The 15,387-nt window shown below is 35.8% G+C and overlaps 1 protein-coding gene across 4 annotated transcripts in view; it reads right to left on the reverse strand.

The window, feature by feature from the left end:
* Rps6kc1 (ribosomal protein S6 kinase C1) overlaps nt 1–15,387 on the reverse strand; it is a 202,428-nt gene that overhangs the window by 11,341 nt on the left and 175,700 nt on the right. For all 4 annotated transcript variants that reach the window (XM_026387436.2, XM_026387435.2, XM_026387433.2 and 1 more), the window contains 2 exons: nt 2,900–2,982; nt 1,616–1,711 (listed from right to left, as the gene is read on the reverse strand). In XM_026387436.2, the coding sequence (XP_026243221.2) occupies nt 1,616–1,711; nt 2,900–2,982 (179 nt within the window). The remainder of the gene's footprint in view (nt 1–1,615; nt 1,712–2,899; nt 2,983–15,387) is intronic.

Here is a 15,387-nt window from a genome sequence, read left to right on the forward strand (position 1 = left end):
TTGATGACTGCCATTCTACCTGGGGTGAGACGACATCTCAGTGTAGTTTTGACTTGCATTTCCCTTATTGCTAAAGATGCTGAATACTTGTTCATATATTTGCTGGCCATCTAATCTCAAATTTTCAGTGAATAATATTATTCTATACTTGTATTGATGATAATAGAACCTCATAAGAAAACCCCAACTTATCTTCCTACATTCACCTACTATTATTCTACATTCATTTCTCCACTCCAGATAAACCAAACTTTTGATTTCCTGAACTGAGTCTTTTGTTCAAACTGTTCATTCCACCTACACTATTCCCCCCACACCTAACTTTGCCCTGCTAAATTTCTGTCTAGGGCCCAGCAAAAATAAAATCCATCCCACAAAAACTTTCATAATACTAGCACTACATTGACTATAACCCCTTCTCCTCCTGACTTGCCAAAGTATTTTCTAAACCTCTCTGAGATTATTAAATTCCATTGTGTGGTACTGTTATTCATGATTTTACCTTTGTAGCTTACAACACTGGGCCTGCATATAATATTTGTTCAATGACACCAAAATCCCTCTTTAAAAGAATACATGATAATTCTCTTAATATATCCTTCCCTTTTAAATTTTCTTTTTGTTTTCCCTGACTTTAAAAAAAGACCATCCTGATCTTTTTTTCAAGTAATCTTTTTCTTTATGTTTAAAAATATAGGACCCAGGCCTGACAATTCCTGCTGAATGCTGTGAGCCTATCAAACCACAATTACAGCAACTCTCAGTGTATTCAGCAAAATTCACTATTAAAGACTACAGAAATATACAGGTTGAGTATCCCTAATCCAAAAATTTGAAATGCTCCAAATCTGAAATTTGTTGAATATTGTGTTGTCATTCAACAAATTTCAGATTTGGAGCATTTCAAATTTTGGACATTTAAATTAGGGATGCTTAATCAGTAAAGCCTATGCAAACATTCCAAAATCAAAAAGTCTGAAATCTTAAAAACACTTTTGGTCAAGCATTTTGGACAAGGGATACTCAACTTGTATTTTAAATATAGGGAATTAATTTAAAAAACTTCCTAGAGTTCCAAGCCCACCTCTGGGATAATGAACTTTAATTATTAATAGGCTCTTTTTTCAAGCCACCAGAATTGTACTAATTGACATCAATGCCCAACTTCCCCTAATTGATGAAGTTAGTAGAGTGATTTAACTTGTTGAGATTTTTAAAACACTTCTAAGAAATTTCAATAGTCCATTACTGCTTATAAATAAGAATTAAAAAATGAAAATAGCCATTTATATGTCATTATAAAATATGATCGCAAAACCAGAATAGCCCTAGATAAACTAAAGTCAATATTCAAATCTCACACTTATATAAAACTGACTGAATATTAACCTTGATTTTTGAAAAAAATACCAACAAGTTTCAACTATCTTTTCTGACTCTATGAATACTTTGATAGTAGCAGAAGCCTAAATAAAAATCTACAGTGTTAATTCTAAATGTATATAATTCTAAATGAGTCTTTCTTGCCTAAAACTAATTTCTTTAAGGCTTTGTTTTGGTGGATTCTGCTAATCTGCATGCTTGATAGACTTAACCAAGAGGTCAATTAAATTACCTGTTGAATGAGTGAGCGAGCCTCTTCAGAGACACATTCTGGCATGTTTAAAGTAGTGTGGGTATTTATTCCTGCTGGATGGCACTCAACCAAAGTCTGAAACAATCAATCAGGTACATTTCTTATCCTAGATAACATCATACTCTGTTCTACCACAGTATTTACAGACAGCAAGGACACAGAGCTCAACAACCATCTTAACTGGAGGCACAGTAATCAACACAATGCCACCTAAGCAGTTCATGCTGAGGGCTGTGAGACTATACAACTTCTAACGGAAACAAAGGCAGAGTCATCATGACCACATTATAAGCTTATGCACCTGTCCCTTTTCCCTTAGTTATAAAATTAATGACTCATAATAGAAAAATTTATATTACATACAAAACATTAAAAAAGGGACCGGATATCTCCAAAATATTTTAATGTTCTTAAAAACTAAGTTTAGGGGTGGGATTGTGGCTCAGTGGTACAGTACTTGCCTAGAATGTGTGAGGCGCTGGGTTTGATCCCAGTACCAATTAAAAATAAATAAAATAAAGGTCCAACTACAACTAAAAAAAAATTTAAAAAAACATTTAAAGTTTAGAAATTGCTAGTAGTAATATTTTACATCTATATAGCACTTTGGAGCTTAAATATATGTAGAGGTGATTTGTAAACTTTATAACAAACTTAGTTTGATGTTCATATATTTAAGGCAGCTACTTACAAAAGCATAATTGTTCATCTATTTTCTTCCCAGGAGGCAATCTGCACAATATTCTAAAATCTATTAACCTCAAGCATCAGACTTAAAAGTTACTTATCAGAGAATATAAATTCTTTCTGTCCTAATATGAAAACATATAGGAAAAATTTATAATATTGAGAAAGATAATGTTACCTTTATATCTGCATTAATTTTCTAAAAATGAGAATTCCCTCCCAGGTCCAGATAAGATGTTTACCTCTAGAGAATTCTAATACATTGTATAAACATTACAAATCTTACTCTGTTAAAGTTGAATCATAGAAAAAGAAGGAAAGGAATGTTTAGTCTTAAATCTTATTATGTAACATTAGACATAATAACAATTTGCCATCAGTTTATTCAATGTAATAAGATTTTATTTTTAAAAAATCTGGAATCTTGATAAATTTGTACTTCACTGCTTGCTTTTGGCATCAAAGCTTTTCTTACTTAGTCCCTGACCTGAAAAGTAAAGGCACAGGCTAACGTTCTCAATTTGAAATCAAGGTGGCATCTGGATAAATTTATTAAATGTCCAGGTCACTGCTTACCTTGCCAGTGAGAAGTTCAAAGAGGACAGCACCCAAACTCCACCAATCACAGGCTTCAGTTTCTTCTGTGATTGCTCCAACCTCTAAACACACCAAAAAAGGTTGATATTAAAATTCCAAAGGTCAATTAAACTTTCAAAATTAACATGTATTAGCAAGGTGACCTTTTTAATGCTGAGAGAGCATTAAATACTACTGGGCTTTCAAAATTCCTGAAAGTTACTTATCCCTTTGGTCACCTACTGTGGTTGCATTTTTTTTTCTGATGCAGTCATATATTAAAGTGAGACATTTGTTCTTTAGTTGATAGAGGGACACCTTCAAGATGCTATACTTGAAAGTTACAGGAACCAACAGATCAGCATTTTGCTTAATCTTCAAATTTGAGAAAGTATAGCCAATTCTACCTCACAAATCACTTTTTGTTTTAAAAGAAACAAAGACTCTTTATGTTCGGAAGGAACTTCAAAAATTATCTAAGCAATATTAATTATTCTTTTACTTATAGGTTAGCAACCAGAAGGTGAAATGCCCTATCCAATGTCACACCACAATAGAATGAAGATGTAGTTTTCATCTTCACTCTCCCAACTGTTTCCAACTAAAGAAGGAGCACATGAAATACCAATTCGCCCATTTTGTAACTCAAAAGTACAGATATAACTGAAAATATTGGCTAAGGTAAAAACTTTCAGAATATTTATAAATCACGATTTTATCTGTGTTCTGCCATCACTCACTAGCACAAGTTCCTGAAATGTAATGAGTGTCATCTTTCAAGGTTCTACACAAATCAGCAACAACTCCTCATTTTAACACTTTTGAAGCTTGTGGCCCTTGAGTTATGTTTGATGTCCCGTCCTTTGCTAATAACATTCTATTAGTGACTAAATTTGCCAATATCTGCCCTTTCATTTCAACTGAAAAATAAATCTTATCTAATCTTATTTGACTATGGGTTGCCCACTGCTCATAACAATAATGTTCGATTATAAGCAGTTAGATTGGAACTTGGAAAGTGTTAAGTGGAAGTGCTATTTAGGTGTCCAGCCTTTCAACCAATGCTTAAGCACATCAACTGTGTGAGAGAACCACACAACTATTAAAATACCTTGGGCTTTAGGTCTTGAAGCGAAGGTCACTTAGACCAGGAAAAGGATGGGGGAAAGCTTCCTATGCAAAGTACTGAAATTACTCCATTTCACAGGCTCCTTCCTCGTCCCTCCTCCTGGGCTGCAAACAGTTCATGAAGTACACACTTCACAACCAGCTCTACCTGGCCTCCTCCTTCCTACAGTCCTTGTGCCAAATCACATCCTCCATTCTTTCACTAGTTGCTCTCAGCATTAATAATAACTAGCTATGCTTAGCTAGTTAGTAAAAAGAAAACAGATATTAACCAATTCAAACTATTGTAAGAATAACTGAAAGACTCCAATCTTTTTAGAGCCAATTTAATTAATAAAACAGGTACTTGTTTGAAAAAGTTGAGTACTACCTATCTAGCAATAGAGGTTTCATCATAAATATTATGGCACATCTATAACATAGAATGCTACTATGTAACCATTTCAAATGATATCTTCACAGGCGAATTTAGGTATATAAGCAAATGGATATATTGTTTTTTTAAAAAGCTATACAAAAATAGAATTCTAATTTTAAAAGTGTGTACTTTTTAAAAGACTAGTGAGAAAAAAGGGAAATATTTTAGTCTTTGGGCTGGTATATTTAGTCTTTGGCCTGGTTGATTATTATACTTATTAAGCTACATAAATATCTAAGAAGTGGGGGGCTGGGGCTGGGGCTCAAGGGTAGAGCACTCGCCTAGTACGTGGGAGGCCCTGGGTTCGATCCTCAGCACCACATAAAAATAAATAAGTAAAATAAAGATATTGTGTCCAACTACAATTAACTAAATAAATAAATATCTAAGTGGTACAGCTTTTAAAAGTATAATAAAATAATATGAAAACTTTCAGGCTTATTAGAAAAGTGACTTTGGAGAAGGGAAAACTAAACTATGTAGGTTCTTCCTAACATTTGGTTCACCTATATAATTTTCACTACAAATTTAATATATTATACTTTAGAAAGAATAATGAACTAGGAATCAGGAGTCCTGGACTGAGTCTTAATGAATTCATGTGAACACATCCATAACTCGAGGGTTAGATCTGAGGGCCTCTAGGTTACATTTAATTCTAAATTCTATGTTTTTAATACTTGAGAATGCCCTAACGTGGTGTTTCCCAAGAAGGACAACTTCTTTCGGGCTCTCTTTCAAAGTACACATGCTGCCCCTCCCAGATTCAGAGTAGCTGCCCCTACTCCCACTTTGCACCTCCCCACATAGAACCATTATCACCTTCAGAAGTGTGCTCTTAAAAACTTTAGAAAGGTGTGTTCTCAGAAACTTTAGAAAAGTAAACATGAATTTACCATAGTCTTGTTATCAAATATAACCTTAGCACATTTCCTTCCAGGCTAAAGCAGACCACCAATTACATTATTTCCCCATTCAAAGTCTATATGGCTTCTCACTGACCATTATATAACAATTCAAATGTATTGCTTCATCAGGCACATGTGTATATATAATCAACCTGTTTAATAAGGTCTCGACCCACCAAACTCATTCAACCAACACACAGAAAGTAGCACAAAGCAGGCTCTATACTAGGCACTACTCCCACAGACTATACTTTGGCCACACTGTTAAATAATATGAAACTAAAATCAGTGTTACAGTTCATGTTGTTAATCTTTTGCACCCAAATTTTAGTTTTTCCACTTCCTTTTATCAGTATGGCAACTAGTATCTATTTCTTAGTTTGATAGAGGCTTTACCTGTTCACAACCCAAAATCCAAAGTTACTGATCAGCCATCTGTTTTCAAAGTGCCACCAGCAAATCTTACTTTCCATGTGTGGATGTTTCTGTCCTCACAGTGGGCATGCATAATGATAATGATAATTTCAACAACAAAACAGCAGCTAACATTCGTTGTCTGATTATCATATATAAGGAACTGTGTTTAATCTTTAGATGAATTATTTGCAATTTCTGAAAAAACTTACGAAGAAGTCATTTGGGCAGGGTGACTTCTGGGAGAGAAACAATATTGTATTTATGTGTTTGGGGAGAACAGGGACATCTGACTCAGTTAGCTCAGAGAAATTAATAAGATGGCTTTTTGGATCAAACCACACATCCTAAGGACTCCAGATTAGAACCATACCCTCAATTTCTGCTCATAAATTTCCTTATTAGAACTCAGTGAAGGATTGCTGAGATGGGGCTATGTAATTAATAGCTCACACAATTTATAAAGGCACCTTGAAAATCCAGCAGAAGTCTAAAGTACCACCAACAATGTAGCCTTAACCATCAAAAGCTATGTGCTATACCTGTTCTTCTGCATCACTACTGGAATGTGCAACCCAGGAGCATAGGGTGGGGGATGCTCTTAAGTCACTAGATAAACACAGTGCATCTTCCCCAGCCTAAAAGACTGTATGCACAGGAGTGGGTGGGATACTGTTCTATTATCTAAACACAAGGTAAAAGTTGCATGGATTCATAATATAAAAAGACTTCAAAGACATCTCAAAATCGCATTTCATTAGTTTCCTGAGATACACATTTATACCACCTCTACAGTGAGAAGTACTTAGGTAGAAAAATTTGAGGGGTACTTGATGAGACAGATGCAGTGCACTCCTTTATTGTTTTCTGTGGGCTTGCTAGCTAGTCTAGAATGTACCATGTGGCACCTGAGGTAAATTAGCACTGACAACCACAGCAGCTTCTTTTACTCTCCATTTCCTTTCTATCCTTCCTTGGTCTTCACCTCTTCTTCCACTAACAGTCTGTCCTTTCCTCTCCCCTAATTTCCTCATTCTTCCTTCCTATTGGATGCAATTAGTTCTGCTGTCTAATGCCACTCAGGCCACAGACTGCTGGTCCCATCCAAGAAAAACTGCTCTCAAAAGTATTAAGACAGCTAGGCTGAATGACATCTTTGATCTGACTGGGCTGTAAAAGAAGGACAACAACTGTACAGAGGTACATTTATTTTTCATAAGAATATGGGGTAAAAAACAAGACATTGAGTAACTTTTGAATCTAACTCCTTAACAATGCAGCTTGAAACTTTTCAAAATGACTTCACATTAAGCAGGGATTCATTAATTAATGTGAAATTGACATCATGACCTCCTGTCCTTGATTTTCATAGCTAAGTTACAACAAAGAGTTCTGTGTTAATATATAAAGAGAAACTTCCAATCAGTTTGGAAGCTTAAATATTAGAACAAGTTAAAGTACTTGTAGAATTTCTTCCATATAGGTTTTAAGACAAAACAATTTTTCTTCTGATTTCAGAGTGAATTTTACACCCTTAAAGACCAATAACTGCTAGATTAAAAACTTTGAGATGTACACTGAAACTTCCCAAGAAGTCTGGTGTGGTGCTGTTGGAAAACCAATGTAGTGGCTCCCATATAAATGCTCCTTAAACAGGTCTACTCTCCTACACTGAACACCACAAAACCATCCTCCTTAGGAAACAAAAACGGTATTTTAAATACACTTTAGACTTATATTGCCAAAATACCTTTATGTTATATAAAATAATCTCAGTGTGGTAGCACACGCCGGTAATCCCAGCTACTCATTAGGCTGAGGCAGGAAGATCAAAAATTCAAGGACAGCCCGAGCAACTTAACAAGATCCTGTCTCAAAATAAAATTTTAGAAGGCTAGGAGGTGCTGGGGATATAGCTCAATTGGTAAAGTGCTTGCCTCGAAAGCCCAAGGCCCTGGTTTCAATTCCCAGCACCACCAAAAAAAAAAAAAAAAAAAAAAGGCTGGGGCTGTAGCTTAGTGGTCAAGCACCCTTGAGGTTGATCCCCAATATTGTAAAAAAAAAAAAAAAAAAAATTAAATAAAAAAAAAAGGAAGACTGAGATTATGTGGCTATCAAAATCACAGCTCTAAAATTGCTTTATTTGAAAAATCCATATAAAAATTTAAACACAAAGAGCACTGATTTATATATAAAGCTACAAGACAGTTATCACATACATCCAGGTCTACATGCCTAACATCAAAAATAGAGAATGTGAAGAAATGCTAAAAGTGAGGCTCTTTTAAAAGTATAACATAGTAAAGCTGGGAAATCCCTTTAAACTCTTACCTCAAATTTGAGAAATCTTTGAAAAAGGAGAAAAGCATTCTAAAGGACATATCCTACCACTGTTTTGTCACTTTTCAGAATATTTTTCCTATGCAACCCTTAGTGCTGTTTCTGGGCATGTTCCTTCCCTCACGAGTACATTCTATGTCCACAATTTCCAGGCAGGGTAAATAGTAAGTATCCTTATTCTCCACAAGTGCAGCAGTCATATAGGCATTAGGCAAAAAATAAAACTATTCTCTCAGGAATCAATTCCTTAGGTTCCTCCTGCAAAAATTCAAAAAGGGATGTTGATATTCAAGGATCTTGGATTGTGCCATTGTTTCAGAGACGTATTGCCAGTGCTCCAGCTACGCCGCTGCTGGAGCTTGGCTGAGGATATCAACATGTTCCTCTGAAAACGAGGACAGATGGACTTTTAAAATTCTTTCTACCTCTTACAATCTTGCAGCCTTACTTTTATCCTCCTGAAAAGTACTTTCAAAAGCACTCATGGGCCCTTCTCATAACTCTCTTTAAGATGCCCAAAGAGTGGGATTATGCCAAGACAAGTGAGTCCTGCTCAGTTTCCCAGATGCTTCCCAGAGGCAGCCACTACTCCCTTTCCTAAGAACTAATCACTTGGTGGCAAAAGAAATGCCTGTGTCACTAGAGCTAAATTTTCCATCTTCTCATGTACTAGAGGCACAGAAACAGCTCCAGATCAGATTTCAACTCATCCAAAAAACTAGGGCATCAAATATGTACAAACAGTAAAATTCTAAAATCTCATTTTTCTGCAATTCACTTGGACATTCTAACTTATTGATTCATACTAATGATTCAAACTATCATATTTAGCAAGTGAATAAACAGTTTAAATAAAATAATAAAGATATCACAATATAAAATGTGCTTTTGCCCACCTTTGTTTTACTCTTGTTTAACACCTCATAGAACACTCTTTAACAAGCCTGGTATTTTTCAGAAAAGTAGTATGGGCTTGTTAATCCATATTGCCAGAGGGCTTGGTAAAACACAGAATGAGAGTTTTATAGGCTTTGTCACATATCAAATTCAGAATTTACTTTTAAAAAAGTTACTATTAAAATGCTTTTTAGAGAAAATTCTATAACCTCTCCAACCCCTTTCTGCTGTTGCTATTCTAACCTCCAAGATAGGGTAAGAAACAGTAAATTCAGAATATTCTTAAGAGGAGAATTTTACTTATAGAAAATTCTGTTTTCACTCAAAATAATTATTTGATTTCTCCTGAATTATTTTTACCAACTACACTTTTTAAAATAAATAGAATCTTAGCAGCCTCACTTCTTTTCACTGTCAAAATTACGATAAAACACAATGCAAATGCAACAACTGCTGCAAATAAAGTGTTCAAGTAATAATGCAATTAAATCAATGTTAGATGTTGAAACAATTTGTCAAATAAATAATATAACATCTTTTCCAAATATCAGAATGACAGAACAACAGACCAATTTTAAAGCCACAGACCTGTCTGACACCTTAACATGATAATCAGGAGTCAGCATACTTTGTGAAAATAGGATAATTATTGTTTCTAATACCACAGGATTTTCTTTTGCAAACTAATGACCAAATTTTTTGGTCTGACTTTAAGGATTCTAAATTGCACTTTTAGAAAGGAATTAAAGAACAAATATATATTATCTTTTAGAATCAAAAAGAGATCTTCAGTGAATAAGGCAAGAATAAAAGAGAATTGTTATATAAGTACCATTTACACTTTTATAGTTCCCAAAAAAAAGCTGAAGTGCCTAAATTCTCAACAAATTCCTTAAGTGTTCAATAAACTTAAAATGCTGTTATAATTGGTCAAAAATTTGTTAACTTTCTCCCAAGGAAGTCAGTATTCTTTAATGGACTTAGGATTAGAGAAAGGTAAATTAAAAAAAAAAAAAAAGCCTAACCTGTCATTAGTGACATATTTGGACCAAGGAAAGGAACATCTTTCTTCTGCAATGAGCATTCCGTGTCGGCAAGAGCTCTGAAACATAAGTACTGTGTTCCTACACAGACCATCTTTCCCTGCAGCATCTGTTGCTAATTGAAAGGGACTAGAATTACAAAATCCTAGTCAATTTCTCTCACCAGCTCTTGCTGTGTATAAAGATTTTCTATGCAGGGGCTGAGCATTAGTCTTCTACTACAGCTGATGACTAAAGAGCAAAGAGAAAGAAACACAGAAGAAAGCATTTTTTTTTTTTTTGGCATCCAACAATATATGGAACTAAACTGTGGGAAGAGGGACAGCTAAGTATGTCTCTTATTAGCTCAGTAAATTACCATTCTATACATAAAACTACTCACTTACAAAGGTCTATTAACATCCTAGTTAACCAACTGTACGTCTTCTGTTTGTGTAGTCTCCTTTTGACATAAAACTTGAAAAGTAACTGTTAATATTATCAATTATGTCTTTTATTTCTGGCTTCTAGGCACAGTTCCTGGGACACAGGAGGCATTTAATACATGTTTGTTGAATAAATATACCAATCTTGTATTTCATAGCACTGTTCATTCAGGAAGTTCAAAGCATCTACAAAGGCATCATGTTTGTTTTCTTTATAAAGTCCTAGTGAGCATCCAGATCTATATCAAGTCCTCGGCCCCTTTACATGTTTCAGGCTACAAGGCTTAAAACATTATCCACAGCATCTTCCAAACAGGACAAAACATAGAGGATTAGATGTGAATGGTGGTCAGTCATTTGCTGACTGAAATATTCCAGGCAAGAGATGCTGGAGCCCTAAGTTCAGGGAGCAGATTGGATACTTTCCAGTGCTCCCTCTGCACAGTACAACTGCTGCCTCTGGGACTATAGTTTTCTCTGGTACTAGTGGCATGTGCTACACATCAAGGAAAAATGAGGGGGGGCAGAAAGAAGATTAGAAGGTAATACAAGGTATCCCCTGTCCCTGCTCAGTGTAAGGAACCTTAGCACCTAATTCCATGAATTGTGCTACCAGTTTATACACTAGCCATAAAATCTGGCTGGTGTTCTGGTGAGATCATTAATATCAATAAGAAATACTTTTTAAATGTTAATTTAAGTTCCCTGCAGGACAACCACCTTACCTAGCTTTCCCCAGGATATTATTTTTGATACAGAGATGATTTTTTTAAAGTTCCATAAACAAGACAAAGTGTTAAAACTAAAAACAAAATTAAAAGCCATACCAACTATGAGAATAATTTCCTTTCTTTTTAAGTTGAATTGCAGGGGATCGAACCCAGGTCTCAAATTTGGTATGGTAAACATTCTACCACTGAGCTAGATCCCAGTCTTAAAATTCCACATTTGGATTGTTCCTCTACTATCTACTAACTAAATTATCAAAGTTTTACAGTTTAAAGTTTCAAAGTCTGAAAACAACCACTATTCACATGGACCCTGTATTTGTAATGAGTTAATATGGATACATAAAATTCACCTGGTGTAAGGTCTCACAACATCTCTAAGGCAAAACAACTTAACACTCGGGGTGACAGATAATCAGAAACTGGAATTTCCATTTCCTAGCCCATCCTTCCAAATGGGCATTTTGCTTCTTTTTCCTTATTTTATAATATTTTAGAAAATGTTGACTGCCCAGTTATCCATTCTATATTCCCTGAAATCCTCCAACAGGAACTCAATTGCTTTTCTCAAATGCCATGTTTGTCAAGAAGGGTATATGAACTGTTAGAAAATTCCCTGAACAACATTACTCTAATTAGGTAGTATATTATCCAGAAAAGACCAGTGACAAGGACTGGCACTTTCCAGGAGAGAAGTCTAGAGTGGCTGGACCTGCTCTCCTCCTAGGCCCGGAGGTGAGGGGAGAGACCAGGAGCTGCTCCACCTTGCTACATTCACTCTCTCGGCTCAGCTCAGTCTCCAGCCTTGCTGTCTGCCACCACCTCATTATTAATTCAGTTGGTTTTCAGGTAATCCAATTACCTGCACCCTGGGCCTGTTGTATTATGGGGAACCAAACGTAAGCACAGATTACACTTAGCTAGTTCAGACTAGGCTTGGCAAAACACCCAGCTCTGCTTTTCTCCCACTACCCAGCTCTGAATTTCTTGTTGTTGTGGTGACCTGGCAACCATGTTCTGAGCTTTCCTGCAATTATCTGCACAACTTGGGTCAAAACTCCTTGATTTCACTTGATTCAGCACTTCAGGGCCAAGAATTACTTGTTCAAGGGAGTTTATAGGTATCATTACTATACCGTTTTCTTGTGAGATAAAGAAAGAAACGGGTAACTACCATATGACTTCTGGTTGACCGATTATAATTATAATTCTGAGCTCTCCACAATCTTGCTCAGACTCTCACCCTGCATTTCTAGGAGGGGAAAAAAACCAACAGCATGCTCCATTTTCCATTGATCATATCACAACAACTCCATTCTGAATAGCCATCGGGTGTCACACTGTTACCCAACCAAAGCCATTAAAGTTGATTGATGAGAAAAAGGCTAACTGAAAATTGTGAGAATGACAGGCACAGTTTTCTCTCTGCTGCTCCGCTGCTGTGCCAGGCAGGGAGACAGCGACATGCACTGCTGTTAAAGGGGTTTCAGGAATCCTATTTGCCTTATCATCATTAATTTTTTAAAGCCTTAGCATCTGTAAACATTGATTTGAAGAAAATATTTGTGAAGAATTGCTTAGAAGGAGTAAGCCCCAGTTGCATCATGGAGATTCAAACTAGCACAATTTTACAGGGCAGAAAACCGGTGATTTGATCAAAATAGCTACCCAATCGCTCTAGCACATAATGTTTAAGATTCAGCATTACATCCTCTTTGCTCAATATCAGAGGCCAAAGACAGTTCGCTTTCTTCCTTAAAATAATGCAGGCCAATTAAATGAAGAGTTGCCAAAAATCAATTTAGACTTCAAAAATAAGATGCATGATTCTGCAGCTATGACTTAAAATTCTCTAGTCTCATTTTTCTCTTCTGAAAATAAAATTTGTATCAGATCATAAAGAAAACAGTTTGGAGTAAACAGAAGGTTAAAATCAACATCCCTCTAATGATCTAAATCTTGAGGTAAAACACTGCTATAATTTGGATCCTAAATGTCTCCCTAAAGGCCCAGGGGTTAAAAGGCTGGGTCCTGAGCTTAGCAACATCAGAAGGTGGTAGAATCCTTAAGAAGTGGAGCCTAGTGGGAGGTCTTTAGGTCACAGGGGTGTGCCACTGAAGGGGAGCGTGGGACCCTCACCCTTCCTCTTCCTCTCTTTTGCTTTCAAGCCATGAGGTGAGTGGTTTTGCTCCAGCATATGTTCCCACTGTCATGTCCTGCCTTGCCACGGGCCCAAAGCAACAAGCAACCATGAACTGGAACCTCCAAAACTGTGAACCAAAATATACCTTTCCCTTTATGATTATCTCGGTATTATAATAACAGAAAGCTAACACATCCTTCTCCCACCAAATATCAGATAGTACTGGGATATGTATAGAAATACTGTATTTCACCCCATCTATATGTAGAATTTATCAATTAATCATCCTTACAAACTTTTCTAGTTCTAACAGAACTTCTCTTGGGAGAGGCTAATATGGCATTTTCTGAGATGCCAAATAACAGGGACTGAACTTTTTGCTCTTACCCTGTCTCAGTTTCACCACTAGAGACAAATCACATTCTGGCCTGATAGGAGAAGTATGATTTCAGAATGGGTCTGTTTATGAGGTGCTCTTAATCCAGATAGGAAGGTGACCAACCAACAGTGGGGTTTTGTGAGGGCTCATTATGTATCCTACCTAGGGATGGATCACAGGGTTCCACACCCTCAAATCCTTCTAAAGACACTTGTTCTTCTTCTTTACATCAGAAGGCTCTTGCCTGGACAAAGTCAGACCTCTGTAGACTTGAAGCCCACACTCTGTACTCATCACAAGTTTCATTGCTAGAGAGAAAGGCAAAGTACACAGGGGAATTTCCCTCAGTATAAAATTGCCCTTGTTTCATAACAAACCTGACAATTTACTGGTTCTCCTCAAGGAGAAATAGATATATTTTGTTAATGGCAATAAGAACTAAAGGCAAAGGATCAAATATATTTGTTAACTTAAGGAAGTATTAAAACCTCCACTATGTATAAGAAAGCTGCTGCTGAAATTTTCCTGACGGGTCATTCAAAGAGTTACTATTTGAAAAATAATATTTGAATAGTAAACACAAACATTTTACTCTTTTTTAATTATTTGCACAACTCACCCTTAGTTTTTTGTTCTTTCTCCTTTAAGGAGAAAAAAAAACGTGATTATGTCATTGTTATTTCAAAATATACATCTATATTTGCTTTCTCTATTAACATCACATTCCTAAAATTAAATCACTCAAGGTTAGTGAAATTACCCAGGACTCATAAATTCTCATATCTAAATAATTCTTTTTTCTTTAAACAATTTCATTTGGTGAGAATCTTGGCATTCAATTTTTGCTGCTTCAAAAGTTGGCATCTTCCTCTGAATGAAAATACTTTCCATAAATCCTTTATCTCCATATTATATATATATATATATATATTATGTACAAACTTCATAAATGAATAAAATATTTGCTTAAAAAGTCCTCCAAATGAAATAACTCTTTTAACTCTACTAATGTTGGATGAGAAATCAATATTTACTGATGGAGGAAAAAATTCTTGCCTTACTAAGATGAACTTGAATTTTGACTAAATTTGGTATAAGAAGGTTGTCAGATGATTTGACATCAGTGATTTTTACTTATACGTGACAAATCTATTTTACTACTGTTAAACTGTGGGCTAGAAAGTCTTAAATAACTGCCTAAGGCAATGCAATGAGCTAATGTTTGACCTGGGATTGTTACTCGGGTTTGGTAATTCTCAACACCACCTAAATATTCTGTCTTAACCTTCTGATGGCTTCAAGACACTTTAAACCATCCATGGTCTGAGTCCTAGTTCTAATTATATAATACCTAACTATCACACACAGCACCATGCTTAAAAAGAAATAAATCGAGTGGAAAGCATGTTTATGGAGAAAAGCAGGGTAGACTACCCCCAAAAAATATATTCATGGATTATTTGATAAAGTCAGGCCAGAAGAGCAAAGGATGGTAAAAATAAACGTCATGCTCTAAAACTGAATTTTGCAGATACTTTTCAGCATGATTTTTCTATGTTTCACTTTTCACCGTCAGCTGTGAGCTGTTTCCAAGTGTGAAATCGCCTAACAGAGGAAGCAAAGCTGTCATTTGACATCTGGGAGCGTGGAGATTGGGCTGCAGTG

This window comes from Urocitellus parryii, chromosome 9, assembly GCF_045843805.1.
Source record: "Urocitellus parryii isolate mUroPar1 chromosome 9, mUroPar1.hap1, whole genome shotgun sequence".
NCBI classification, from domain to species: domain Eukaryota; kingdom Metazoa; phylum Chordata; class Mammalia; order Rodentia; family Sciuridae; genus Urocitellus; species Urocitellus parryii.